We start from the raw sequence: 26731 nt of genomic DNA on the forward strand, positions 1-26731 counted from the left end.
GTAGGTGGAAGAGCAGTTGCTGCAAACTGTGAACACCCCACAGCACTGGTCACAGTAGTCGAGATAACACCTGTGGGGCAAAAGTAATCAACTTTTCAATTATTACAGATTAGCTCCTACTTATCACAATGCATTGTCTGAAAGCTCTGAGAACGGCCAACCCCGCAGTCTTGCAGCTACTTAAAAATGCAGGCGTCGCGACCAGAGTCGGAGCTGACAGCAACGTTTTGTCCAGGACGCAGCAAGCTGTTTTTCTGCCCTGCCGGGTCACAGCATCACCTCACACGCAAAGAGCTCTTCATCACCACACCGGTTCTGATGGGGACCAAGGACACACCAAGTAGGTCATCACACACTCGTCTGCTTATAAATGCAACTTGTGTGTTGTTGAATGGAAAACAAACTTGAGTGAAGTAATTTTACATTTATTTTACATTTAAGTTTACATTTTACATTATATATATATATATATATATATATATATATATATGTATATGTGTATTAGGGGTGTGCCAAAAAAAATCGATTCATAAGAGTCGAGATTCTCATTTATTAATCGAATCGATATTAATAACCGAAAATCAATTTTATTTAAATTAGAAATGAAGAAGAAGGTGAAAAAGCAGTTTTAGCCCACATGCTGTTTTTGTGGAAAAAGGCACAATACAAAATTAATAAATGTTTAAAAAAAAAAAAAAAAAGACACTTTAATGTCTCTATTTGTCATTTTGTCTTGCAAAGCAGACTGGAGTAAATCATGACAATTTTTTGCACATCTGTAAATTGAAGCAGAAATCATTTGTCAATCAAATAATTCTGAATTGAAAATCGTTTGAATCGAGAATCGAAAATCAATTCTGAATTGAATCGTAGACCCAAAAATCGTAATTGAATCGAATCGTGAGACAGTCAAAGATTCCCAGCCCTTTTTTGGTCAACAATTATCTGTTTAAACTTAAGTTGGTTCAACAAATGTCTTTTTAGAGGTGTTATTTTACAGTGTTGCATATTAGAGTTGTAATTAAGTTCCACCTTTGCACCTGCGCCTCCTCAGTTTTAGAGACATGTTGGTGCCATTTTCCTTTTCCTCACTTGCCACATTAAACACTGACATTCAAACAAAAGGAATTTGGGCACTGGAAAAATAATTTTCACTTTCAGAAGAACCCAGCAAAAACTGGATTGTTAAAATTTGGATATTAATCAGTGATGGGCTGATGTCATGTTAAATGTATTAAATAACGGCTTCTTAACCATATGGCTATATAGCTCAGTGTTTAGAACCTGGTTCAAATCCCTGTCATCATGGCTGTTGATTTTTAGGAGTCGACATTTAATTGGGTCATGGCTGGTCACCAGCCCATTATTGTATATTTTGTTTTGTTGCAGCAACAGTCCGTTGATGTCCAGTATGGAGGACCTACTTTTCTACACCATCACTGACGGCAGAGAGATGATCCCCCTCTCCCAATTCATATCAGTGAGTCAGCGGTACCCTCGCATTGCCTGTGTCGCATCACATCGTCGTGACAGTCCGTCATGGACATTTTGTGTACAGTGTGAACATGAGCACAAGTTCTCCTTCTGCCACTTGTGTTTCCTAAACACGCCTCTGACATTAGTGGCAGCAAAAAGACCAATGCAAAAGTGATCTGAATTAGCATTTTAATGATATCATATAATACACATTTTAAAAGACATTTCATTTACAGCAGGGGTGTCCAAACTTTTTCATTTGAGGGCCACATACAGAAAATCGGAAGGACTCAAGGGCCACATAATGTTAGGAAGAGAAATTGTGTCTAGTCCTAAAAATTGTACAAAATAATTTGTTTGTGCTTTTGCATATTTAGAAAAATGCTACAGTATATAAACCAATTTATTTGTAATATGGCAGTAGGGTTATTATAATTTTCATTTTAGTTATTTTTTATTAGTTTTCAGGGTAGTTCTGTTAGTTTTTATTAGTTTAGTTCTTTAAAAAAATGCTGAGGTTTTTGGTTTAGTTTGTTACTTTCAGTATTATTATTATTATTATTTTTTTTTTTTATTACTTGTGCGCAATATTTAAAAAACACAAAGGGAGCAAGGAGCAACATCATCTGAAGGTGCTTTTCTATTGGCTGTTGCTAGATGACGTCACTTCTGTGTAACGTACTTTCAAACGTTATTATTCCGGTTTATATAAAAAATAAATCTACTAAAAATCACGTTTAAAATCATCCCCAAAGGCTCATGCATTAAATTAATTACCAAAGGGGTAATTTCACGATTAACAAGGTTTCTTTAGGTCCCCTTGCAAGGATATTCCTAGACGCAAGTACAATAGATCATGCCTATTTCTGGACTTTGATTGGATGAGTTCACTTTAATCTGTAAAATAAAATTGTGACGTTTTCCCAATTGGGATTAAGGACCTTTCCAAACATTTAAGGCGGTGTTGTGTACATATATTTTTTTTGTCATTCCACAGTGAGTCTGCCTCATGTTTGATGGTGCAAAGTGGGTTGTAAAGCGACATGTTTTATGACTAAATTAAATGTCTTAATAAAAAATAAAAAAAATTAAAAAAAAAATTAAAAAAAAATTAATTACCAAAGACTAAAACGAAGGACGTTTGCTATAATTATAGTTAGTTTTATTTTAGTTAGTTTTGTAAACATAAAATGTAGTTTCAGTTAGTTTTCGTTTTTTAAAAAGCATTTTTGTTTTTATTTTATTTCAGTAACAATATTGTTTTTTGAATTTTAGTTTTAGTTTTTTCATTAGTTTTAGTTAACTAAAATAACCTTTAAACATTTTTGTTTTGTTTATTTTATTTGAGCTGAGTCAAATGCCATTTTTAGCATATGTCGCGGGCCACTGAAAAATGGACGGCGGGCTGCAAATGGCCCCCAGGCCATAGTTTGGACACCACTGATTTAATGTAATAGTGAGTTATTAACCATGGTCGAAAGGTATAGATGCTGGTGCAGCTTGATAGTTTTCCAGGTTGGTCCGCCAATAGTACAAGCTTACTTTACTGTCAAAACATTTTACAAGTCTGACGTTTTTGTATAATGCAAGCCATCATCGTTTCACTTTCGTAAACACATTACATAAAGATTGGACATCTGGTGAACGCTTGTGTCTATGGTAACTTCCTTTTTTAATGGAACATACCGTATACCTCGGAAAAGTGACTCTTGTGTACACAGGGGCCTTGTTAGTCCTCTTTGGATGACTGGTTGCATTTGGTCTGACTCAGGTAGAAATAGTAGAACTACTTAGATGAAATGAGCACAGCAAATGTTTGCAGAGTCAGATGTGTTCGTTCTCGTCCCTTTCAATCTGTTGTTGCGTAAAAATTTAAACAGTAATGTGAAACACACAATGTGCTGTGCAAGCATATGAAACTTTGCTTGTTTGTAGATTATTATACGTTAAATTTGACAGAGGTATGTGTATTCTATTCTACGTATTCTGTACATGTCCAGAAAAGCACTACAGTGTTACCTCACTTTTCATGGGTGAAATGTTCCACGCACGTCCGCGATAGGCGAATTTCCGCAAAATACAGGTCGTTAAAAAGTGTTTTGTTTTTGTTTTTTCTTCCATCAATAACTGCAAATACTGTCAAACACAACGCAATAATTGGCCTTACTGTGTAGGTGACAACGTGTAGAGTAACAACTGTGGTCTGATCTAAAAATAGCTCATCGGTGATGGCACACTGACTTGCGAAGAAGAATTAAAAGAAGAAAAAGGTCCTTTTTTTGTAAACTTGTCATCGTACTGGTACACGTTTCTTAATTTATCAAATAGTCTATATTTTGGTTACAAATGTAATCGATTGTGTGTGAAAGATATATTTTTATTTGCCAAAATATTACAAAAAAGGGACAAAAATGGCACATAAATGGACCCAAATAAAAATCTGCGATAAAGTGAAAACGCAGTAAGTGAACTGTGAAGAAGTGAGGGACCACTGTACATAAATCTGTGCATTGTTATGATTATTTACAGACACAGTACATAAAAATGTAGTGTGATTTTAATTCCACTATTAAGTCATTTTAGCTTTGAAATGTTGACCATCTATTCCATCTCCCTGGCTCCCAAATAATTTGTGTCGGGAAAGAAAATTAACCCCCCTTGCCTCTTCCGCACTTTATGCCAGCTGAGTGAATTTTATGGCATATTGCCAAACAAATGTGACCACAACAACAACAACAAAAAATTGCGGGAATAATGATGATCTTGTTTCAATCGACCCCCGTTTGACTTTGTATGAGATCTAGGTGTGTTTAGTTGACTACAAAGCTATAATTCTGCTGTATAAATGACAACAGGTGGATACACATGTTAATTGTAGCTTCTGCCATCTAATGGAAGAACATTTAATTGTTTTTCCTGTAATTATACGTCATTGGTATATAGATAAATGAACAAAGATCTATAAATATAGTGGAATTGGAAAATTTCCTGCAGCCTAACTTCTCACAGCAAGCTAATTTGCTGCAGCTTATTGGTTGGGAATCAGTTGTATAGACGCTATGCTAATTTCAAATCATGTGATGTGTTCGCTGATTTGAGAGCAAGGCTATCATAGTTCATGAAAACTAACAAAATAACTACAACTCAATTTGAAAGAGAGCTTTTTAGTTAACAAAGTAAAATAAAAATGAAAATGCTTTAAAAAGCTAAACCTTACTGAAATAATTATAGTAAAAAAAAATAATTGTCAATAAAACACGACCTTTCCCACATCATTCTTTAAGACATTTTATGGATTTTTTGAGGAACAAAATTTAAATACAGTCAATTGATCTCTTCAGACGGGTGTCTTTCCTGCCACCTTTAAAACGGCGGTGGTGAAGCCCCTTATGAAGAAAAGCAATTTGGACCCCAGCAGCTTTAATAGTTACCGACCTGTATCCAACTTACCGTTTTTAAGTAAGATTTTAGAAAAAAAAATGTTTTCATTCAATTAAATTCATTTTTAGATACAAATAATATTTTAGAAAACTGTCAGTCTGGTTTTAGGATGAACCACAGTACCGAGACTGCCCTTTTAAGGATTTTAAATGTTATCAGGCGTAATGGAGACCTGAAAAAGCGTACAGTCTTGGTGCTACTGGATTTAAGTGCTGCTTTTGATACAGTAGATCACCACATTTTATTAAACAGACTTAGAAGCCTGGTGGGTTTTATTCCTATCTCACACACCGATATTCCTTTGTAAGTATGGATTCATGTTTCTCTGGAACCCATGAAATTAAATGTGGGGTTCCTCAAGATTCAATCTTAGGCCCATTACTTTTTAATGCTTCCCTTTGGGGAAGTCATCAGGAGACGCGGCGTCAACTTCCACAGTTACTCTGACGATACACAGCTGTACATCGCTGTGTCACCTGATGACATGGGGCTTATTGATACCCTTTTAAATCGTATTTTAGATATTAAGTCATGGATGGCAGAATATTTCCTGCAGCTCAACCAGGACAAAACAGAGGTTTTAGTCCTCGGTCCTGAAGGTCAGAGAGAAGATTTTAAACCCTCGCAATGTGTGAAGAATTTGGCCGTCATTTTTGACTCTGAGCTTACTTTTATTCCTCATATTTATTAATCATATTTTTCTTTTTATTATATTATGGATGTTTTATTTGTTCAGCACTTTGAATTGCATTTGAATGCATGAAAGGTGCTATATAAATAAAGTTTGATTTGATTTTAAGGTAAATCACAAAGTAGCAAAATTTCACTTAGCAACATTTACAGTATGCCTCCATCTCTATAAGCATTTTCAAGCTACAACCTTTTGAAATAGTGATATCAAAACTGATACATTTATTGAAGACTCTGGTGCCAAAAGGGTTAAGTGTATTTATTTTGGTATCGCTGTACATCGTATAGAAGGTCTAAATAACAAGTTTGCTTTTTTACACAATACTACTTACAAATACCCCATATTAAAAAAAAAATCAACTAATACTAAAGCACTGAAGGTTGCTAGAAAAACATGATTTATTTATTTATTTCCACGAAAAACTTACTTTTGTTTGACTGTCTGTACAGACTTTAAGAAAAACAGGCCTGTGGACTTCCGACCCCCGGCTCCGTGACTGTATGCGTCAGATACGGCAATTCACACTTGACTCGCTGGGGCCATCCATGATGGACAAAACGCTCTTCAGAAGGTATTAAAAGCTCCTGCCTGGTATTGCAATGCACTCATGTGCTATTTGTGACCCTCGATGCACCCACACTGCTTCTACCGCCGCAGCTGCATTTCGTCTTTTCGCCTGTCAATCATTCACAGGACAAGCATGGGGAAGAAATAAGAATTTGAAAGGATGAATCAAGTGGAAAGGAGTTCTAGATTTTGACGGCGATATTTCGAAAAGACTTTGGTGCTTGCGCTATTTGAGTTAGGGGAGAGTGACTGAGACAGGCAGGCGTTTTGGAGGCGACAGCTGTCACCAGACACTTTTCACGAGCATGCATGCCCTCAAGGCCTGTGAACGGCTGAGCTCCATTTACATAAGGAAGTTCAACAGTTCCATGCTTGTTTCCTAACATATGGAAAAGCTTGTTTTTGGTCATTTTTTTTCTTTCAAAGGCTCACTATATAATGGGAGACAACCCTCGGTGTTCTTTTTTCCTGCATAAGAGTGCTATTATTATTATTATTATTATTATTGTTATTATTAGTATTATTATTTAAAATGTATCATCCTCCTGCAGGTGTGTAGGTAACAACATCATGCTGCTGACTAAGGCCTTCCGAAAAATGTTCGTCATCCCAGATTTTCAAGCGTTCACACAGAAGATCGACAAAATATACGACAGTGCACAACAGCAAGATGGAGGACAAGTAAGTAGCAGATGTCAAAAACATTTTCGTTAACGAAATAAAATAAACACGAAAACATCTGTTTTAAAAAACTAAAACTAACTGAAACTACATTTTAAGTTTACAAAACTAACTAGTATAGTGAAAATGCCCATTTTAGTCTTTGGGTAATTAATTTAATGCATGAGTCTTTGGGGATGATATAAAATGTGATTTTAAGTAGAATGATTTTTACCATGATGTTTTTTAAAATTTGCGCACAATTGCAGACAATCTGTCTGCAAACTTATGTGATTTATTTGTATTTGTCGAGAGTCAGCAAACACACAACAATCTCACCAAACGACGGTGCAGACGTTGGACTTCGACCGTCACCGTTTGACTTGATAGATATCAAACTTGTGTGTGGTTAAAACGAAAACTAATACTGAAACTAACTAAAACAAAATTAAAACTAAGCATTTATTAAAGGCCGAGTCTGCCGGTTTCACTCTGGAAAAGGCTTTTTAAATACAGGATTTAAACAAACAAACTACTTCTCAATTTACAGATCAGGGGTTGTCTTCATTTCTGGTGCCGATTTTATCCTAACCCCCACCTCCCCAGCTTGTATTTTGCCATTTTGTGTTTGTTTTGTAAACAGCGGGACGTTCCTGTGGAAAGACAGTGTTTACAACCCTCCAGCCAATCGTAGAGCGGGGGGCGGCGTGTCGCAAACGGGGCCGGGCGAATTTGCCGGCTGCGTGACGTCACTCCCGCGGCAATTTGAAAGCACTCACGGATTTATTTATTTTTTTTTCCACTCACTCATTCACACATGTAAGCTTCTGTGAGGACAAAATCACCACCAGAAATGAAGACAAGCCCTGATCTGTAAATTGAGAAGTAGTTTGTTTGTTTAAAACATGTATTTAAAAAGTGCCTTTTCCAGAGTGAAACCGGCAGATTGGGCCTTTAAATAACTAAAACTAATAAAAACTAACAGAACCACCCTGAAAACTAATTAAAAGTAACTTTAAAAAAAAACTCAAAATCAACTAAAAATAAAAATTCCAGAACTATAATAACCCCATATAGAGCTAGTGGATCAATGTTGTAGCTGGTAAATGTCTAACCTGCAATTACATGTCTTCTTGCAGGTAGCTGATTACATTCCTCAACTTGCAAAATTCAACCCTAACCTTTGGGGAGCATCTCTGTGCACCATAGATGGACAAAGGTAAAAAAAAAAAATGTCCTTGTGAATGCGTGGCTCCATTGTGACATCATTCCACATCGGCACCATCTCATTTCTTCCATGTTTGTCCATTCACCTTCCCGTGCCGTGCAGGCACTCAGTGGGTGACACCAAGGTTCCCTTCTGTCTCCAGTCGTGCGTCAAGCCACTTGAGTACGCCGTCGCTGTGCACGAGCTGGGCAGTGAACACGTCCACCAGTTTGTGGGAAAAGAGCCCAGTGGGTTCAGGTTTGACAAACTGTCGCTGAATGAGGAAGGTAAGTGAGCTTTCATAACAATTAGGGGTGTTAAAAAAAAAAAATCGATTCGGCGATATATCGCGATACTACATCGCGCGATTCTCGAATCGATTCAATAAAAGAATGTTGGAAGAATGTTATATGAACGGAACATTAAGCCTTAATATTTTATTTTAATGCTGTTCAAACATGAAACAGATTACAACCTCTATAAGACTGAAATTTCAGATAAATAAATAATACATTTTCATATAAATCTTACACTCTACAAGCTTAGTGATTAGTATTTTCTAAATTTAAATGGAAAAAAAATCGCAACAATCGACTTATAAATTCGTATCGGGATTAATCGGTATCGAATCGAATCGTGACCTGTGAATCGTGATACGAATCGAATCGTCAGGTACTAGGCAATTCACACCCCTAATAACAATCATTCTTTCTTTCTTGAGAAATTGAAGTTTAGTGGAGCATGGTTTCAGTTCACTCAGTCAAGTCAGTGTGCTTGGAGGAGGTTAGAATCTCAGCAACCATTGACAGGGGTTCGACCTGACAACATGCTCTCGTTTCTTGTGCAGATCGACCACACAATCCAATGGTGAATGCTGGAGCTATCGTTATCAGCTCTTTAATAAAGGTAAATCCAAACCAATTACACTGGACTCTTTCTGATGTTGGGGTGAATACTAGGGGTGTGCTCAAAAAATCGATACGGCACTATATCGTTGCGGGCCTCATTACAATACACGTATCGATACACAGGCGTCAGAATCGATATTGCTCGTTAACTTTAAATAGGCACTTAACATTTGCCTTTGCAGCTTGCATTGTACCTAAAAACTAAAAACCAGCAGCGTCTTTGAAGTTAATTGCCTTCAATTAATACAAAAATAACTCCCCAGTGATTGGACACTGTGTCTTGCTTAGAAAAATTAAAGCAGAGGAAGAATATCAACATTTATTTACTTATAAACTTAACATTGCACATGTATATGAATGTACCAATTTTCGTATATTTTGTTTAAAAAACGAAATAGAATGTGTTACATGGAAGAAATGCTGTTTTTATTTCCCCAAATATTCCAAAATAAGCACATTTTAGAGCTGTAATTTTAATAGTCTGATATTTTTACTCATATCGGCTCATGCCTATTAATACATTTTCCCGGTGTGTCTGTGAAAGCTGCTCCTTGCTTTGCACACATTTTAGACCAGGCATGCCGCTTGGTGGTAAACCAGAAGAGCTACTAACAAAAACATTTTTTGTCATCCAGCATAATAAACATATCCTTTAGGTGTACATATGACTATTATTATAAAATGCAAGTAAATGAATGTGAAATATCGGGATACCGTTCGCCTTGAAGATCAAGTATTGGGACACATATGTATCGTGATACGTATCGTATCGTGAGGTTGGCACCAATACCCAGCCCTAGTGAATACCAAAATATTGCGGCCTAAGTCACCCCCAAAAGTAAGATAGGACGAGTTGTATTCCAAACCATGTTATAGAATTTTAATGAGAGGTCTAGTGAACATCCAGAAAAGTTCAGAAAAGCACACTGGAATTGAACCAGGTAACCTGCTTATAAAACAGATTTCCAAGCCAAAATCTGTCTGCAAACTTGTGTGATTTATTTGTATCTGTCGAGAGTCAGCAAACGCACAACAATCTCACCAAACTATGTTAGTCGGCAGGCGCAGACGTTGGACTTTGACCGTCACCGTTTGACGTGATAGATATCAAACTTGTGTCTGTGGTCACAAACAAACATGACGTGCGTACGTGTTATTTTCACAGCTGACGAAATTAAACCTTTGAGAGGGAGGGGATGTTAGGCGTGTGTGTTCTATGGGCCAATCAGAGCGTCCGTAGGAGTAGCGCCCTTGCCTGCTTGACACGTGTGTATATTTGGTGAGGTGGTACTGTCAGGTTAAGTGGTTGCGTAATTGAGGCATCATAGGGAAGATAATGTGTGTTGACTGGAGATGATGCTTATATGTGAAAGGTAGCGCAAGTTGTGTTTGAGCAATAAACACAAAACATTTAATAAATGCTTGATTTGATTTTGAATTGTTATTCCGAACATGCATTAAAAAAAAAAGACAATAACAACAATTACAAATAATGAAAAAGAATCTAAATTGTGAAGCCAAAACTTGTAAACAGCAAAAAATAATAAAGGAAAAAAAAAAAAAAAAGCAACTGAAGCAAACAAGAAAATGTAACATCATTTAAATGACATGCAAACTGTGTCATCATCATGTGCCCAAACTACTCAAACACTGCCATCTGTAGGGCGAGGAGACGTCATTGTTGCAACAGAAAATTACGTTTCCACATTTGTCTTGTCTTTTTTTGCAGCCTGACACAAAAAAGGCAGAGCGGTTCGACTATGTGAGTAAAGTTTTTATTTTTTTTCGTTGTTTTTATTTATTTTTGTATTCACTGTATATCACTGTAGGTTTGTTTCCACCTTGCCTCTAATGACATCTCCTCACATTGTTTTCAGGTAATGGATTTTTTGAAGCGTTTAGCGGGAACAGAATATGTCGGCTTCAGCAATGCAACGTGAGTAGAAAGAATACTTGCAACCGTTGTTTTGTTTTGTTTCATTTCATTTCATAGCTGCGATGTACTCACAGGTTCCAGTCAGAGAGGGAGACAGGTGATAGGAATTATGCAATTGGGTATTACCTCAAGGAAAAAAAGGTAAGTTTGGTTTGTGTGTAGATTTCGTTTCCGAATGAATTAGACGTGTCTTGCGTTACGTGTGCCGCAAGTCTGATGTGAGAATGTTTTACATGCAGTGCTTCCCTGAGAACATTGACATGAGTGACGCCCTTGACTTCTATTTCCAGGTGAGGGACCTTTTTGACTCAGTTGTTGACACGTCGAAGTCAAGAAAAGTAGACTTGCCTTGACATAAAAATGCAGATTTTGCCAGTTTTTACGCCGTGTGCACCTGTCTATGAAAATAAAGCCCCAAATGTCAAACCAGCGCACGTTTGGTCATCAACAATTGAGTTCCTTCCCTCCCAGCTTTGCTCCATCGAGATGACCTGTGAGTCGGGCAGCGTCATGGCGGCCACGCTGGCCAACGGGGGCATTTGCCCAACCACCGGCGAGCGTGTGCTGAGCACAGCGGCGGTTCGGAACACGCTGAGTCTCATGCATTCCTGCGGCATGTACGACTTCTCCGGACAATTTGCCTTTCGTGTGAGTCCCCCTTTCAAAGACGTCATCTACGTCAACTCTTTCTTTCTATCAGATCCAGGTGGTGTAAGATATTCGGCTTGTTTTTTCTTTCTAGGTGGGCTTGCCCGCCAAATCTGGAGTTTCGGGTGCCGTGCTCCTGGTGGTCCCCAATGTCATGGGCATGATGTGTTGGTCTCCCTCTTTGGATCGTCTCGGGAACAGCGTGCGCGGCATTCACTTCTGCCAGGTACATCGCAGTTTTAACGATCGACCTTGAGTTGTGTGGGATTTCTTGTAACTTTTGATTCACTAGGAGCTGGTATCTAATTTCAACTTCCACCATTATGACAACCTGAGACACTTCACCAAGAAGAACGACCCCAGAAGAAGCGTAGATGACGAGCCAGTGAGTTCGGAACCGAGTTGCATCCAGTCTCAAAATCAAACCAACATCATCGGCAGCATGTTTACTTCTCCATCCTTTAGAACAAGTCCACTGTAAACTTGATGTTTGCGGCTTACGGTGGCGACGTCTCTGCTCTGAGGAGGTACCAGCCATTTTTTGCAAGAAGTCATCAAGATCAATCCTATTTTACTTATCATGAAATGTAGTATTTTCTAATTAGTAAGCTCCAGGAAACTTTTCATTGGCGAACAAAGTTAGCGTTTGTGTCCCATCTCTTCTTGACCTCCAGGTATGCGCTTTCAACTTTGGACATGAACCAGAGAGACTACGACTCGCGTACAGCTCTCCACATTGCCGCATCAGAAGGTGACTCTCTTTTTGTCCATCCAGCCATTTTCTAGACTACAACCCCTAGCAAAAAGTATGGAATCACTAGTCTTGGACGAGCACTCACTCAGACGTTTTATTCTGTAGATCAAACTCAGATAAAAAGCATGAAACAGTCGTAAGGTCATTCCAAAGTGCAACATCTTGGCTTTCAGAAACACTAAAAGAAATGAAGAAAAAACATTTTGCTGGTTAGTAAATGTTACTTTTATAGAGCAAGTGCAGGGAAATAAATATGGAATCACTCCATTCTGGGGAAAAAAATAAATAAAATCATGAAAAACAGACAAAGAAAAAACAATCAAAACACATCACTAGTATTTAGTTGCACAACCTCTGGCGTTCATGACAGCTTGCAGTATCTGAGGCATAGACTTGATGAGTGACAAACAGTATTCTTCATCAATCTGGTGCCAACTCTCTTTGATTGCAGTTGCCAGATCATCTTTGCAGGTCGAAGCCTTCCTGTGGACCTTTTTTTTTTTTCTCCGTATCATGCCTTTTTTTTTCTTTTTCTTTTTTTTATATCTGAGTTCGATCTCCAGAATAAAATGTCTTAGTGAGTGCTCGTCCAAGACTGGTGATTCCATATTTTTTTTGCTCGGGGTTGTACTTGCCTTCATTCAGGTCACAGGTAACTGGATCATTTTCCAGTTGACTCCAGGTACTTTCTAGATCTGGATTTGCCACTTCTGAAATGTGCGTTTGCATATTTGGTTAGCATTGAAGCACTGAATCCATTCAAATGGAATAATTTTACTTTGATCATAGGCCTAATGGAGTGCATTTATACAATGCTTTATTTAGACCACATGAAGTCCAAAATGCTTTACCAAGCCTCATATTCACACATCCGAGTTACACATGCAGCCGACGCGTTAACACAGCTACGTCAACCGATTCGATTTTAGTTTAAAAATAACGTACTTTAACCTCCAGAATACCTTGTCATACAATGGCCAATGACACAGGGGGTGTGTGTATGGTGAAGTTATACCTCCATCTGTATCATCCAACCATGTAGAGTCTGTCGTAATAGCTAGCTAGCTCGCGCTGAAGCTAACCTGGGGGAGCGCTAATATCACGCACTTTTTTCTTTTAGGTCATGTCGAAGCTGTGATCTTCCTGACTGAGGAATGTAAAGTGAATCCTAACATCAAAGACAGGTATGTGGACAATTTACAATCATTGGTGGGTTATTTAGCAAAAAATGTTAGTCTGAAAGTGCAGCGTAACAGTCCTTCTACTGGCACGGTGTTCATTGTCAGATGGGGGAACACTCCTCTGGATGACGCCAAGCAGTTTGACCATCACGTCATCACCACCATTCTACAACAGTACCAGATTGCGTACGCTGATGGTGAGTCATCGAGCTTCAAGGAGCAAAAGAGCACCGTGGACACGCTAAAGAGCATCAACTGAGGGACCAGAAGAGAATCAAATGTAAAGCAAAGCACTTGAAAACAAACAGGGTGACTGAGACAAGTGATGAATGTAGAATTTTAGATGTACAGTAGTTGCTGTTACTAAGATCAGTTTGTCTATGATTTATGTTGTTATATTTACCGTTCAGTGAAAATAATCAAATATTACAATGCGAGCTGTTCTGCACCACTGCAACCTCAAACCATCACAATGACAATATTGTTAAATTAATAACTAAAGAGACTTAATGTTATTGAGTGCTAGTATTTTTCCTGTTTTTTTCATTGAATTTCACAAAATTATGCAAATGTACATGATGTGTATTCATTTAGTATAATGCTATGAAATTTAAGTCTCTTAACATTGCACAATATTTTATGGCACTGTACTGTGGAATACTGCATTAATTCCATTTGGGATATGCAATCGTTTATTTGCTGAATATAATTAGTGGAAATATAGTATTGTGCATATTTCAATAGTGAAGTTTTTCTTGTCCATGATTTAAATGCACAAATGTTTTTGAATCAGATTATGTGGACATTTGTAGTGGTGGAGAAATCACTTTTGATTGCAAATATGATGTATTTAGGACCCAAGCATCTGTTATGCACCTGCTGCTACTATGAACATTTTTTGAATAGCTTCAATCAGTCAGGTTGACTTTTTCACATAACTGTAGCAAAAGACAAAATCCTGTGTTGGTCTGTTCTCGTATATGTAACTAAGCTGTGACAGAAATAAATGTGAAGCCAATTTAAATTATATTCTTTTAATAAACAATATACAGTATTAACATGAGTATGTGGGTAGCACCAGAGAAGTTATCGCGACATGCCTTGCCGTGTGAGTCGACGTTAGCAAGACTCGTCAAAATGAACATGCAGAGGATCAGACAAGTTTGAAAGTCAGAAATGAGCCATTTGTATACAATAAATGATAAATGGTACAACTGCAGTATGGCTGGAGTTGCAACATTTTGGAAAAAGTTGTGAACTTTCCATGGGAATTTATGGGCTCAAACAAAGAATTCACAAAATTGAAGATGGCTGTTAATTGCTTAGCTGACATTTTTGCTGTATGTCGTAAGCCAAAATTTGAAGGAGTAACTTTCTGATAATTGAGCGATGTGAAACAAACGACAAATTAAGGCACCAGAATGCTCGGCGAGCAATCTATTTTGTATAGAAAATGTTTCTATTTAGGCTTGAATGTGATTTCCTTGAAATCTTGCTCTCCAAAACCCTCCATCTTTAACATCCCATGGAAATTCATCCAAAATTTTCCAACCCGAATCCCAGCTATCCCTCGAGGCCCTCTGGCTCATCCAGACCCGAGTGCGTGAGCAGCTCCCCGTCCCAAAGACCAAACGCAGGGCAGAGGGGAGTCTTGAAGTGACCCCTTATGGCGTGAACAACCCTGCGTTTCTCAATGTCGACCAGCCCAAGAAGACCCGCCTCAAAGTCCAGCAGGATGCCCACGCGGTCCGCCTTGCCCACCAGGGTGACGGGAACCATCTTATTGTTGGTCATGGCGAACCACTTGCGCTGCGCGTAGCCAAACACCCACGAGGAGCCGTTAGTACCCACGCAGTCGTCACGGGACATCAGAGCTTCGGCCACGCCCACCCGAAACTCTTGCGACTTTTTGACCGTCACCTCCCAGTAGTGGCGACCGCCGGTGATCTTCTCGTCGCCAAACACCACCGCCCAGTCTCGGAAACGCTCGGGGTTGGTTTGCACGTGGCTGGGGTCGAGACCCAGCATGCGGTAAATGACGCCCGTGTCTTTCTTGAAGAGGTCCAGACTGCTGTGAGCCGTCCTCTCGTCCAGGCGGAACTGCAGACCTGCAAGCAAACATACCAGAGCGGGTTTGTCTTTTTGGGTGCTAAAGCTGATTTGAAATGTGTCCATCATTCCTTCCTTCTCCTTTTGCTTTTCAAATGGCAATTTGAAATGAAAAAGAACAAAAATGTGGCTGATTACATTGGTATTTTGTTTTAAAAATCAACACGCGCACAAAGACTGATGCTGATGTTACCAAACTTACGGTTCACGCAGCCCTGCCCAATTAAATATTCTCTACGTTTTATTTTATTTTTTTAACCTGAAAATAACATTGAAAAAAAATCTTTTAGCTTTCATTTTTTGTGTGGACTAAAAAATACATACAAAAATAATGACACATTATTTTTAGTAGTAGTAGTAGTATTACTACTACTAGAAATACTATGTACTCATTTACAGCATTAAACATAGACGAAGTGTCCACTTTCCAGTATTTCAAATGACATTTTGACTCGAGTAAAAATTATACATATTAGGTTATAGGTCGATTCTACCCTAAATGTTAACGTTAAAACTTTCCAAAGTTATCCAAAGCACTAAAGCAGACTTATGGCTGTCGTCCAGTTCGAGCGACAAAAATAATCGCCCCACTGACCTCTGAGCAGCTCCGAGTCCGAAGACAAAGTTTGCCCATTTTATTTTTCTAATCTTTGACATCGCGTTCACTTACTGTTGCCAGTCGACGTGAAAATTTGTCTCCTCGCCGGCCAGAGAACACTTTGCGTGGGGCTCGCCGACAGAAAGCTGACGGTCCGCCCCGCTAGGCGACTCACACGAGCAACACTTCGAGATGACGCCATGTTTCCTTGCTCACGTGCTCGCTTCGCTTCCGCTTATCAAAACCAAAGCAAGATGGCTTTATCGCCCTCTGCAGGCATGGGGATGAACAGTCGTCAGCACCATGGACAGATACCTTCCAAAGAAATCTTTGGCATTAATTTGGCAGTCCGAATGTTCCCATTTATTAAAGAACGGGAACTGTAGGGAAGTAAGGTAAATGAAATCCATGTGTATAGTTTTGAAACCCATAAACACGCCCTTTAAAATTACTTGTCATTTACTTGCCTGACTTGATTACTTATAGCCTACTACTTTTTATGCCATATTGACAATTCCGAGATAACATCACATCAAAATGGCGGTCAATTCGGTGAAAGAAATCTCTCCGCTCAGTGAAAAACATTGGACTTTGGATCTTTATAATTTGATTTGTGAGGATTATTTTGATTTTATATATGATGAGATGTCATTTGACCACTATAACATTATTTGTTGTTTGTGATACTCTCAGGCAAAAGCAATACAATCCATTTATTTTCACCGTATGAAGGAAGTGTTTGCATTGAGTTGTATTGTTGAAGTATTAGAAATTCCCGGATGTTTGGAATTGTCAATAACTATCAATTTTTGGACAAGATATCTATTACATTTAGGCTATTCTGAGTTCATGAAATAGTTTTTATGGTCTTGCCAATGGAGTAAGTAAATGATGCAGTTTTGGCAGTTTTGGTCATCCCAAGGATGACCCAGGAGAGAGTCGAGAGACTATATGCCTCTTGCCTGGCCTGGGAACACTTTGGGCCCAACGAAGTGGCTGGGGAGAGAGAGGTCTGGGCTTCCTTGCTATAAATCTTCTACCCGACCCGACTCCAGATCAGCGGTAGATGATGGATGGATGGATGGATGGATGATAGATGGATGGATGATAGATGGATGGATGGATGGATGGATGGATGGATGGATGGATGGATGGATGGAAGCATGGATGGATGGATGATGGATGGATGGATGGATGGATGGATGGAAGCATGGATGGATGGATGGATGGAAGAATGGATGGATGGATGGATGGAAGAATGGATGGATGGATGGAAGCATGGATGGATGGATGGAAGATGGATGGATGGACGGACGGATGGATGGATGGATGGATGGATGGATGGAAGAATGGATGGATGGATGGATGGAAGAATGGATGGATGGATGGATGGATGGATGGATGGATGGATGGAAGCATGGATGGATGGATGGATGGATGGATGGATGGATGGATGGATGGATGGATGGATGGATGGATGGAAGCATGGATGGATGGATGGATGGATGGATGGAAGCATGGATGGATGGATGGATGGATGGATGGATGGAAGATGGATGGATGGATGGATGGATGGATGGATGGAAGCATGGATGGATGGATGGAAGCATGGATGGATGGATGGATGGATGGAAGATGGATGGATGGATGGATGGATGGATGGATGGAAGCATGGATGGATGGATGGATGGATGGAAGCATGGATGGATGGATGGATGGATGGATGGATGGAAGCTCCCCTGATGGCTTAAAAAAACTGTTCTATAGACGTGGTACTTAGAAAACACGGACAGTATATAAACATGATTTTAGAGGTTTTTTTTACAACCCACACATTGTGCGAACAAACAGGAATACGAAGAGTTTTAAATAATAAAAATAGCCAGGTTATATCCTCCTATAGGCTATTTTAGCTAGAAACCTTTTGGAGTACAATATTTTAAGTAATAATAATAATAATAATAATAATAATAATGGCCATACAGCAAGTGTCAATCTCCAGCCGCTACTGTTGTTTTTTACATATATACGCACACACACACACGCGCACGCGCGCGCAACTGCACACGTGGACAAACGCACGAAACCTCAAGACTCAGCAGCACTGCAACAAGCAAGCGTTTCATTTCTCTCGCACGTCCGGAGAGGAGCGAAGCTGGAAGTGAAAATGTGCGCATCGAAAGAGACACGATCGAGTGGCTCCAACTCTTCTCCAATGCGCTGAATTGTCTTGAAGGATTTGCGTCTTCCTTTTTTTGTGTGTCTGCGACTCGATCGGTCTCCTGCTGACGCGCGCATCCATTGTACGTACTTGGGATCGACGAGCAAACGTGCAGCCCGATCTCGCGCTGCGTTCACGGAACTTGACATCTTTTGTGAACTGCCCGAATCTTGTGCTTTTTTTCTTTCTTTTTTTTTTTTAAAAACAATCGCCGCTGTGCGCGTGGAAAATGGCCAGTCGACTCGGTGAGCGGTTTGCGTGTCTGCACCTGTGCAGGTGGACGGCAGGCGCCACAGGTGATCGAATGAATGACTGAAGGGACGAGCGGATTGAAGTGCGAAGAGCTGCTCTCGCTGCCATCGAATATTTTCCCACCGCGTCGTGACGATGGACCTCAAAGTGAAACGGGAGGAAATGGACTCAGATCATCCGCCGCCGATTGAAGTTTTCGCACACAGGTCCACCCTGCACGGCATCTCGCACATTTTCACCTACGGGCGCTTCTGCTTCAGACGATGCCTGTGGCTCATCTTCTTTTTCGCCTCTCTCTCCGTGCTGCTGTTCGTGTGCGTGGACCGGATTCATTTCTACCTGGAGTATCCGCACGTGACCAAGCTGGACGAGGTCGCCACCCCGATCATGACGTTCCCCGCGGTCACTTTCTGCAACCTGAACGCCTTCCGCTTCAGTCGAGTGACACGCAACGACTTGTATCATGCAGGAGAGCTGCTGGCGCTGCTGAACCACAGGTAGCCTTCACTTTGCATTTGCACGCTTTTCTTTGCGGAGTCCAACTCTGGTCTTCATTTCTTTAGCAAGTTGAATTCAAAGCTCATTTTAATATCACTTCACACAAAAAAAAGAACATTTTTTTGGCGTCTCTGGCGAGGTTTTCTGCCACATGGAAATATCAGCCCTCTTTTTTGTATTTATTTATTTATTTTTTAACAAACATAAAATGTTCTACAACAGTATCATATATAGTACTGTTAACAATGTCATTACCATTTTTTTTAAATAGTTAGGCCAGGGCTTGATGTCTCATTTTTTACATTTCATTATTTCTTGGAATCAGCACCTCATAAACAAAAGATGAAAGACTAAAGTTTTAATATATCTCATATTCATTTTGTGTCAGTGAAGAGTTGTAAGCAACCAAATACAGTGTGTGAACATGTGACATATGCACAATTGGGTAGGTTGTCTCACCATATGGGATAAGACGTCACACTGGATTTTGTAGCAACTAATAAAACAAGGACAGTTTGTTCTCCTATTTTTTTTTTAGCTTGAAAGTGAACATTGAATCAGCCAAAGAATGATCTTTAAAAATATTGAGCAAACGTAAACATCAAATATTATGCAACAGACACTGGATTAAAGTCCTTCGGGACTGCTGGAATGTAGGTGAAGGCTCTCGGCCTCAAATGCCTGTTTTGCTTTCCTTGAACTGAAAATGTAAGATTAAATTGAATTACTAAACATAAAATATCACTTTATCATGAAATTTAAACCAGTCCAGAAATGTGGACATAGTTCCAACAACTGGAAAATCAATTTTTAAAGACTCAAACAAACTGACAAACCAATTTCCTCAATATTTGCCAGCAGTGCATTTTTCATTGGTCCATTTTTTTGCACATGTGACAACTAACCCCAAAACGACAGAGACAAGTTGCCCCAAATATTGTTGGTTAATACTAGCTCTAGTTTAGTTAGTTAGTTAGTTAGTTAGCTTAAAACAGAGCAATGACTGTGGCATGTCAAGATGTCTGAATAGTAAACATGAATTGCTGCTGAAATTTTTATATGGTCACAGTCAAACCTCGGTTTCCGAACGCTTCTGTTCTCAACCAAATCGGTTTTCAACCAGAAAATTCGAGAATTTTACGTCTCAGAACTCGTCCAAAAATTCGGCGAATGCCCAGGATGCTTCCTCCGTAGCACATTCGTGTTCAAAGTTCGTTTGGAGCAGACCTGTTCATTGTTATTTACGCAAATCTTTTTTTTTTTTTTTTTTTAAGTTTTGCATCGTATTAGCCCCTAATCATGGGTCCAAAGAAAGCAAGTGCAAGTGGTAAAGCTGGTGAAGAAAAGAGGAAAGTAGTGCACAGAACTATTGAATTTAAAAAAGAAATGTTTGCTTTTTTCCCCCCATCATTTTAGATAGGATATCTAAATATCCTATCTATTTCTACCCTTTTCTATTTATGGTAAACAGTATACAGTGCAGTTTATGGTGTGAAATAGTAAAAAAATAAAATAAAATTGGAAAAAGTTTTTTTTTAGACTTGGAACGGATTAAAATTATTTACATTAATTATAATGGGAAAAATTGTTTCGGATTTCGAACAAATCACTTTTAGAACAGCCCTTTGGAACGGATTATGTCCGAAAACCGATGTTTGACTGTATTTCAAAACAAGTAAAGTTAAAATATTTTACTTAGCGTTGTGCTAAATGGTTAACCGGCGCTCATTTCACCTCACAATGTGTGATTGTCTTCACATATATAGGAAGAAAACTATTCACTTCTTAGTTGCGCCCGCTGGTGGAGAAGATAATTGCTGTGTGACAACTTACCCATGTGACAACAAGCCCCGGTCTCCCCGACTAAAACAAAAAAGTCTTGCACTGGGTTCAAGCTAATGTCAATTTCCAACTCGAGTCTCCAGTGTGGATGTTGAAGTCACTGCTGATGTTACTCAAGCTTAGTTGTTTATGTGGTGGAGGGCGGGGTGAGGCTGCCTCCACAAGGGAAATATACTCAAATGCAGGCTGTTTTTGTGGGGGCTTGCGTGTGCTTAACATTTTCCAGTAGCTTTTGTTTGTTTGTTTGTTTGTTTTTTAGATTTAGGGCTCTATAAGTTTACCTCTGCCCGAGTCATCATGGTCAATGGTCATGAAATCCCTTCATAATACTGTCGGGAGCAAAAACAAAATAGGGTGAGTTAAGTGTAGGGTATTATGGCAAAAACATGTCCATACATGTTATCAAAAACTTTGGTAACTGTTTTTAAAATTGAAATTCCATCATGTGATTCCTTTCAGTTTTCTACAATCAGAGCCAATTGGTTTATTAGTTGAGCTGGTCTGTGATGCTGGATGTGATTACTAAAGACACATTATTTGATCTCACATAGGACAGGTCATAGAAAACTTTGCCTCCTCGGATCACAAAAGGTGGCAACATTTGTGAGTTAAATGTTAACGCATCTGAGATCATGTTTCTGAAACCTGCAGAGCAGATTCTCAGGAAGAAGTCTTCTTGTTTCTAAGACGTTACAGATGCAGCTTCCCTGCTAAATAAAAGAAGAGTTTTAGGTGACTATTGTTACAGCAATATTTTCAGTGTCTGAAAATCATGTACGGGCCTAACAGAACACAGGAACTGGGAGAATACAAGTAGTAGAGAGAGGCTGTAATCGAGACGCAGGGTTTGAAATGGCATTTGAGTGTATCAATCATATCGCTGGCATCGGGCGGAATCTTCACATCTTCAATTTCATCACTTTTCAGGAAGCCAAAAAAAAAAAGATCTCTTTCTTGAGCCACTAACATGATATTGTCATAAACAGGCCGCACACACATTTTCAACACTTTAGATTGTGCGATGATTTGTGAAAAAAACAGACCCAAACAGGGACTGAACAACAGCATGAATTTGTGAAAAATATGACTTTGACCAAATTTGGGCATAGGTTTCCACCCAATAGTGACAATATGCAAAACGTGTGACTGTTTCTACTTTTGTCTTTATATTTCTTCCACTTTTAAGTATGTCCCCTCAGTCACATCCACGAAGACTTTATCCAAGATATGGTGTGAAACATGCAACATTATTTCTATTGACCAGCAGGGGGCGACTACTGCTGATGACATGGTAGCTAAATTGTTAGAAATTTTAAACAGATAGTGACTCTTCATTACAAATGTGATGGGTCAGCATGAAGCTAATGAGCGTGCCTGTGAGTGCGATGCAATGAAGGACTGACGCCTCATAAGTCACATCTTCTGTCTGATTGGTTGTTCTTCCTCAGGTGCAGTTGTTTGTCAAATTAGAGGCACAAGCTTTTTTTTTTCACAGATCACATTTATATATTATTTACTGCTGTCAAAGCATAATGAGTATTTTTGACGAATATGAGAAAAGGTGCTTTTTCTTTGTTTTGCTTTCAATGCAAACCCCCCCTCTTTAATGTCTAGGTATGACAGAAAAATGACTTTTTAATGGCTTGTCTACTTCTAGTTGGGTCTCTGGTGTGCATGCTCAGCCCTCAAGTCTTAGAATTCAACTTACCAAGCAAATCTAGTCAAAGAAATATGAAAACAGAAGCGGTTTCGATTTTGCACAATAAATAAATGCACATCTCCTTTTAAAGAAATCTCCCTGAAGGCATGCGCGGAGTAATTTAATGTGGAAGAATTTGACCCAACCCTGTCAAACACATTTGGGCTGAACTTGAACAGAGATTTTGAGCCATCGGGCCTTCAATGGTGCAACCTCGGTGACCTCTTGACCTCACAATGGTCTTCTGCATGAACGGACAAGACATCACACTCCAGCAGCTCCAAGAGAGTCTTCCCAGAATAGCGGATGATGTTTCAGCTCCGAGTTTTTCAGGCTCGTATTTTCCTCCTTTTTCATCGTAATGGCCCGATTCTCCATTACATGCAACCATTTTAAAATAAATTTCATGTAAATGTAAAACACTGCGCAAACCCACCAGCTGCAGGCACTTTTTCCTGGTGAAAGTTAAATACATTCGGAAGAGCTGTAGCTCGAAGCTTCAGGTGACGTCAGCCTGTGATGAGCCGTCACTGCAGATGTGGACAGTATGCAGCGCCTCTGGTGGCTGCACATTCTTCTGTCATTTTAGAACTGGGGTGTCCAAACTTTTTCATTTGAGGGCCACATACAGAAAATCAGAAGGACGCAAGGGCCACATAATGTTATGAAGAGAAATTGTGACAAAAAAATTGTACAAATAATTTATGTGTGCGTTTTCATATTTAGAAAAATGCTATAGTATATAAACTAATTTATTTGTAATATGGCAGTAGGGTTATTATAGTTTTGGATTTTTTTTCATTTTAGTTAGTTTTTATTAGTTTAGTTCTTTAAAAAAAATGCTTAGTTTTAGTTCAGTATTAGTATTAGGTTTTTTTTTTTTGCTTTTTTTTCAAATGTGTATGGGAGCAACGTCATCTGAAGGTGCTTTTCTATTGGCTGTTGCTAGATGACATCACTTCGGTGCGACATACTTTCAAATGTCATTATTCCGGTTTATATCAAATAAATCTACTAAAAATGACATTTAAAATCATCCAAGGCTCATGCATTAAATTAATTACCAAAGACTAAAACGAAGGACGTTTGCTATAATAATAGTTAGTTTTAGTTAGTTTTGTAAACATAAAATGTAGTTTCAGTTAGTTTTAATTTTTTAAATAGCATTTTCATTTTTATTTTATTTTGGTAACTATATTGTTTTTTTGAATTGTAGTTTTTTTTTTCATTAGTTTTAGTTAACTAAAATAACCTTTAATGGCACCTGTTTTTCGATACCCTCCCTTTTTACTTTGACCATCACCAAACATTTTTGTTTCGTTTATTTTATTTGAACTGAGTAAAATGACATTTTTAGCATATGTCGCGGGCCACTGAAAAATGGACGGCGGGCCGCAAATGGCTCCCGGGCCGTAGTTTGGACACCACTGTTTTAGAAGGACTGAACGCATCTCGCTATTACGCCTTTCCTGGAAGAATAAACAGCCAAAAACCACAGCTAATGTTGCAGATTGCCTTTTATTCATGTTAATTTTATTGTTGTTCACTTCCATTTGAGAATGTTCTCAGGCCACTTCTATGTTTGGTTTCAATATTGTGTCCTGAAGCTGAATGAAAAGCAGGGCATGGAGCATAGTCTAACATATTTATGACACAAAATTAAACACCATATATTGCCTGCTTGATATTCATGCCGTGCATGTCAATCATGTCAATGCGCCACAAACAAATTCATGACACACAACAGATATTTACAATAAAATGTCAACATTTATATGATCCATTTCTAAAAGCTTGGGCAGGTGAAATCAAAGTCCACACTCCGAGTCCATTTTGGTGCCGTTTTATTCCAAAAGTGCACAGCGAAGGTCTGCAGCCGATGCATTTACGGCTATTCGACTCCCCTTTGATACATGGCAGCGTAACCAGGAATTTATGAGCTCCATTTGATGAAAGGAAACTTCCTGGGGCCAACCATAATGCTGAGGGTGATGTGGGATATTTGGCTTCCTCGCTCAGTTACTGGCTGGCATTTAGCGCGGGAGAAAGGCGCCTAGTGGCTCGCACCAGACAAATATCAACGACATTTCACTGAATGCCAAATTCCTGAATCAACACTGTGTGACTTACTGTGATTACAGTCAAACCTCGGTTTTCAAACGCTTCTGTCCTCGACCAAATCGGTTTTCGACCAGAAAATTCGAGAATTTTATGTCTCAGAACTCGTCCAAAAAAATCGTCTCTCGAACTGAAAAAAGCCGAGCGTACCTGAACGCAACTCACTCGCCGAGTAGAGAAAAGGCTACAAAGCTATCTATTCCTTAAATCTGATATGTTCAACTTTAACTGCGTAACTGAGACGAATCCTAATTTGCATAATTTGTAGTCTGTTCATTGGAAAGCGAGTTCACGTGACACAACTTACCCTCGCGTTCGTGCGTGTGGCCGCTTGAACAGAATCAGTATTCGCCAGCAGCGATAGCAGCAGGAAGTCTGGAGCTAGCGTGTGCGTCAATGACTGGTGGGGTCCTGTTGTCCTTATTTCTTGTCTGTAACCTTCTTGCCAGAATCAGCTATAGCTTGTTCCTTCTAAAATGTTTGTTACGAATGTTTGGGCGGTGTTTCCTTATCCGCACGTTACCACATAGCACTCGTAAATTGATGTTGCGCTGCTAAGCCCGAAACCGGAAGTGTCACCATTTAGTTTCACAATAAGAGCACCTACCGGAAGTGATGTTCTAAATGACGCTAGCTTAACTGCCCTAATTTAATTTGTGTAAATTGTTTCGGATTTCGAACAATTCTCTTTTGGAACAGCCTTCTGGAACGGATTATGTTCGAAAACCGAGGTTTGACTGTACTTGTAAAACATATAAACGGGGGAGAGACATGCAGGCCATTATATGTGAACAGGAAAAACTGATTAGATTCACACTGATTAGACTGCAATATTATATATTAATTTACCCAAATTTGCCATATCACCATAGGTTTGACAGCAATGCAATACATTACTGTGCAATGTGCATGTGTTGCTGATTTTTGCATTGATGCTTCCTTTTAATATCTGCCCTCTTGACCAAACTAATTTATGGATCTCTTTCATGAAGTCAATAAGAACTGTAAGTGAATCAATTTTGCCTTTGAGATAGAAGAAGTAATCTTAGCAAATTTCGAATGGGTCCTCTTGAGCTGCTTGGGGAGCAAGAGAACAAAATGAAATTTGCATGGGGGTGTGTGAGACTTGTGAGAAAGTCTGTCCTACCCCGAGGAAATTGCAGTACTTGAATAAAATCCTTTTTTTTTTTTTTTTTTTAATACTCCATACTTTGTCTGAACTTTACGCAGTTGACTTCTGAGCAGATGATGAAACGTTCAAATTATATTCGATTGTATTCCCTTTGTGAAGGTATGAGATCCGAGACGTGCATCTTGTGGAGGAGAGCGTTTTGGAGAGCCTGAAGGTCAAAGCGGACTTCCACAACTTCAAGCCGCGACCTTTCAACATGTTGGAATTCTACGACCGCACCGGCCACGACATCAACGACATGCTGCTCTCTTGCCACTTCCACGGCGCCGAGTGCAAAGCAGAGGACTTCAAAGTGGTACGTTTCTATATCATTAAACCCCTATTGTGACGGTCCTCGTTTTTTGTGATAGTAGATTAAATTTCATAATCACTGTCACAGGATGAAAATCAGGTATCTCAAAATGGAATTGTTAACAAATATAAGCATGTAGTTTATCAAAAATACCGTATTTTCCGCACTATAAGGTGCACCTAAAAGCCTTCAATTTTTTCAAAAGCTGACCATGCGCCTTATAATCCAGTGCGCCTTATATATGGATTGATATTGAGCCGCAACAGGTCTCACTGTCAATACGTTATCGGTGACGCGCATGCGCAGAAGATCCCGCCATCTTGGATCGCTAGCTAACACGAATACTTTACCTCAGAGAAAATAATAAAACAGCTGTTTATTCATTTTGGGAGTGAATGGAGTTGTCAGAAAGCTGGTTTGTAATCTATTAATAAAGTTTGA

The 26731-nt window shown here is 39.2% G+C and overlaps 3 protein-coding genes across 4 annotated transcripts in view; 2 read left to right on the forward strand and 1 right to left on the reverse strand.

The window, feature by feature from the left end:
* On the forward strand, nucleotides 1-14527 carry LOC144013582 (glutaminase kidney isoform, mitochondrial-like). Its single transcript, XM_077512645.1, has 18 exons — nucleotides 1-340; nucleotides 1390-1480; nucleotides 6058-6179; nucleotides 6727-6856; nucleotides 7975-8054; nucleotides 8166-8329; nucleotides 8890-8948; nucleotides 10680-10712; nucleotides 10828-10886; nucleotides 10961-11027; nucleotides 11126-11176; nucleotides 11358-11534; nucleotides 11629-11760; nucleotides 11827-11919; nucleotides 12000-12061; nucleotides 12209-12285; nucleotides 13409-13472; nucleotides 13575-14527. The coding sequence occupies exons 1-18, from the start codon at nucleotides 129-131 to the stop codon at nucleotides 13726-13728; spliced, it is 1827 nt and encodes a 608-aa protein (XP_077368771.1). The 5' UTR covers nucleotides 1-128; the 3' UTR covers nucleotides 13729-14527.
* spryd4 (SPRY domain containing 4) lies at nucleotides 14488-16399 on the reverse strand. Its single transcript, XM_077512646.1, has 2 exons — nucleotides 16249-16399; nucleotides 14488-15577 (listed from the first exon to the last, which is right to left on the reverse strand). The coding sequence occupies exons 1-2, from the start codon at nucleotides 16376-16378 to the stop codon at nucleotides 15033-15035; spliced, it is 675 nt and encodes a 224-aa protein (XP_077368772.1). The 5' UTR covers nucleotides 16379-16399; the 3' UTR covers nucleotides 14488-15032.
* A 1861-nt stretch (nucleotides 16400-18260) lies between these two features.
* The window catches only part of LOC144013586 (acid-sensing ion channel 1-like), a 53766-nt gene continuing 45295 nt past the window's right edge, over nucleotides 18261-26731 (forward strand). The window contains exons 1-2 of one of the 2 annotated variants that reach the window (XM_077512649.1): nucleotides 18261-19146; nucleotides 26098-26293. In XM_077512649.1, coding sequence (XP_077368775.1) covers nucleotides 18785-19146; nucleotides 26098-26293 — 558 coding nt within the window. In that variant the 5' untranslated portion in view covers nucleotides 18261-18784. Of the gene's footprint in view, nucleotides 19147-24978; nucleotides 25210-26097; nucleotides 26294-26731 lie in introns of those variants that run through there. The other variant, XM_077512651.1, reaches the window with a different exon arrangement.

Source organism: Festucalex cinctus, chromosome 2, assembly GCF_051991245.1.
Source record: "Festucalex cinctus isolate MCC-2025b chromosome 2, RoL_Fcin_1.0, whole genome shotgun sequence".
NCBI lineage: Eukaryota > Metazoa > Chordata > Actinopteri > Syngnathiformes > Syngnathidae > Festucalex > Festucalex cinctus.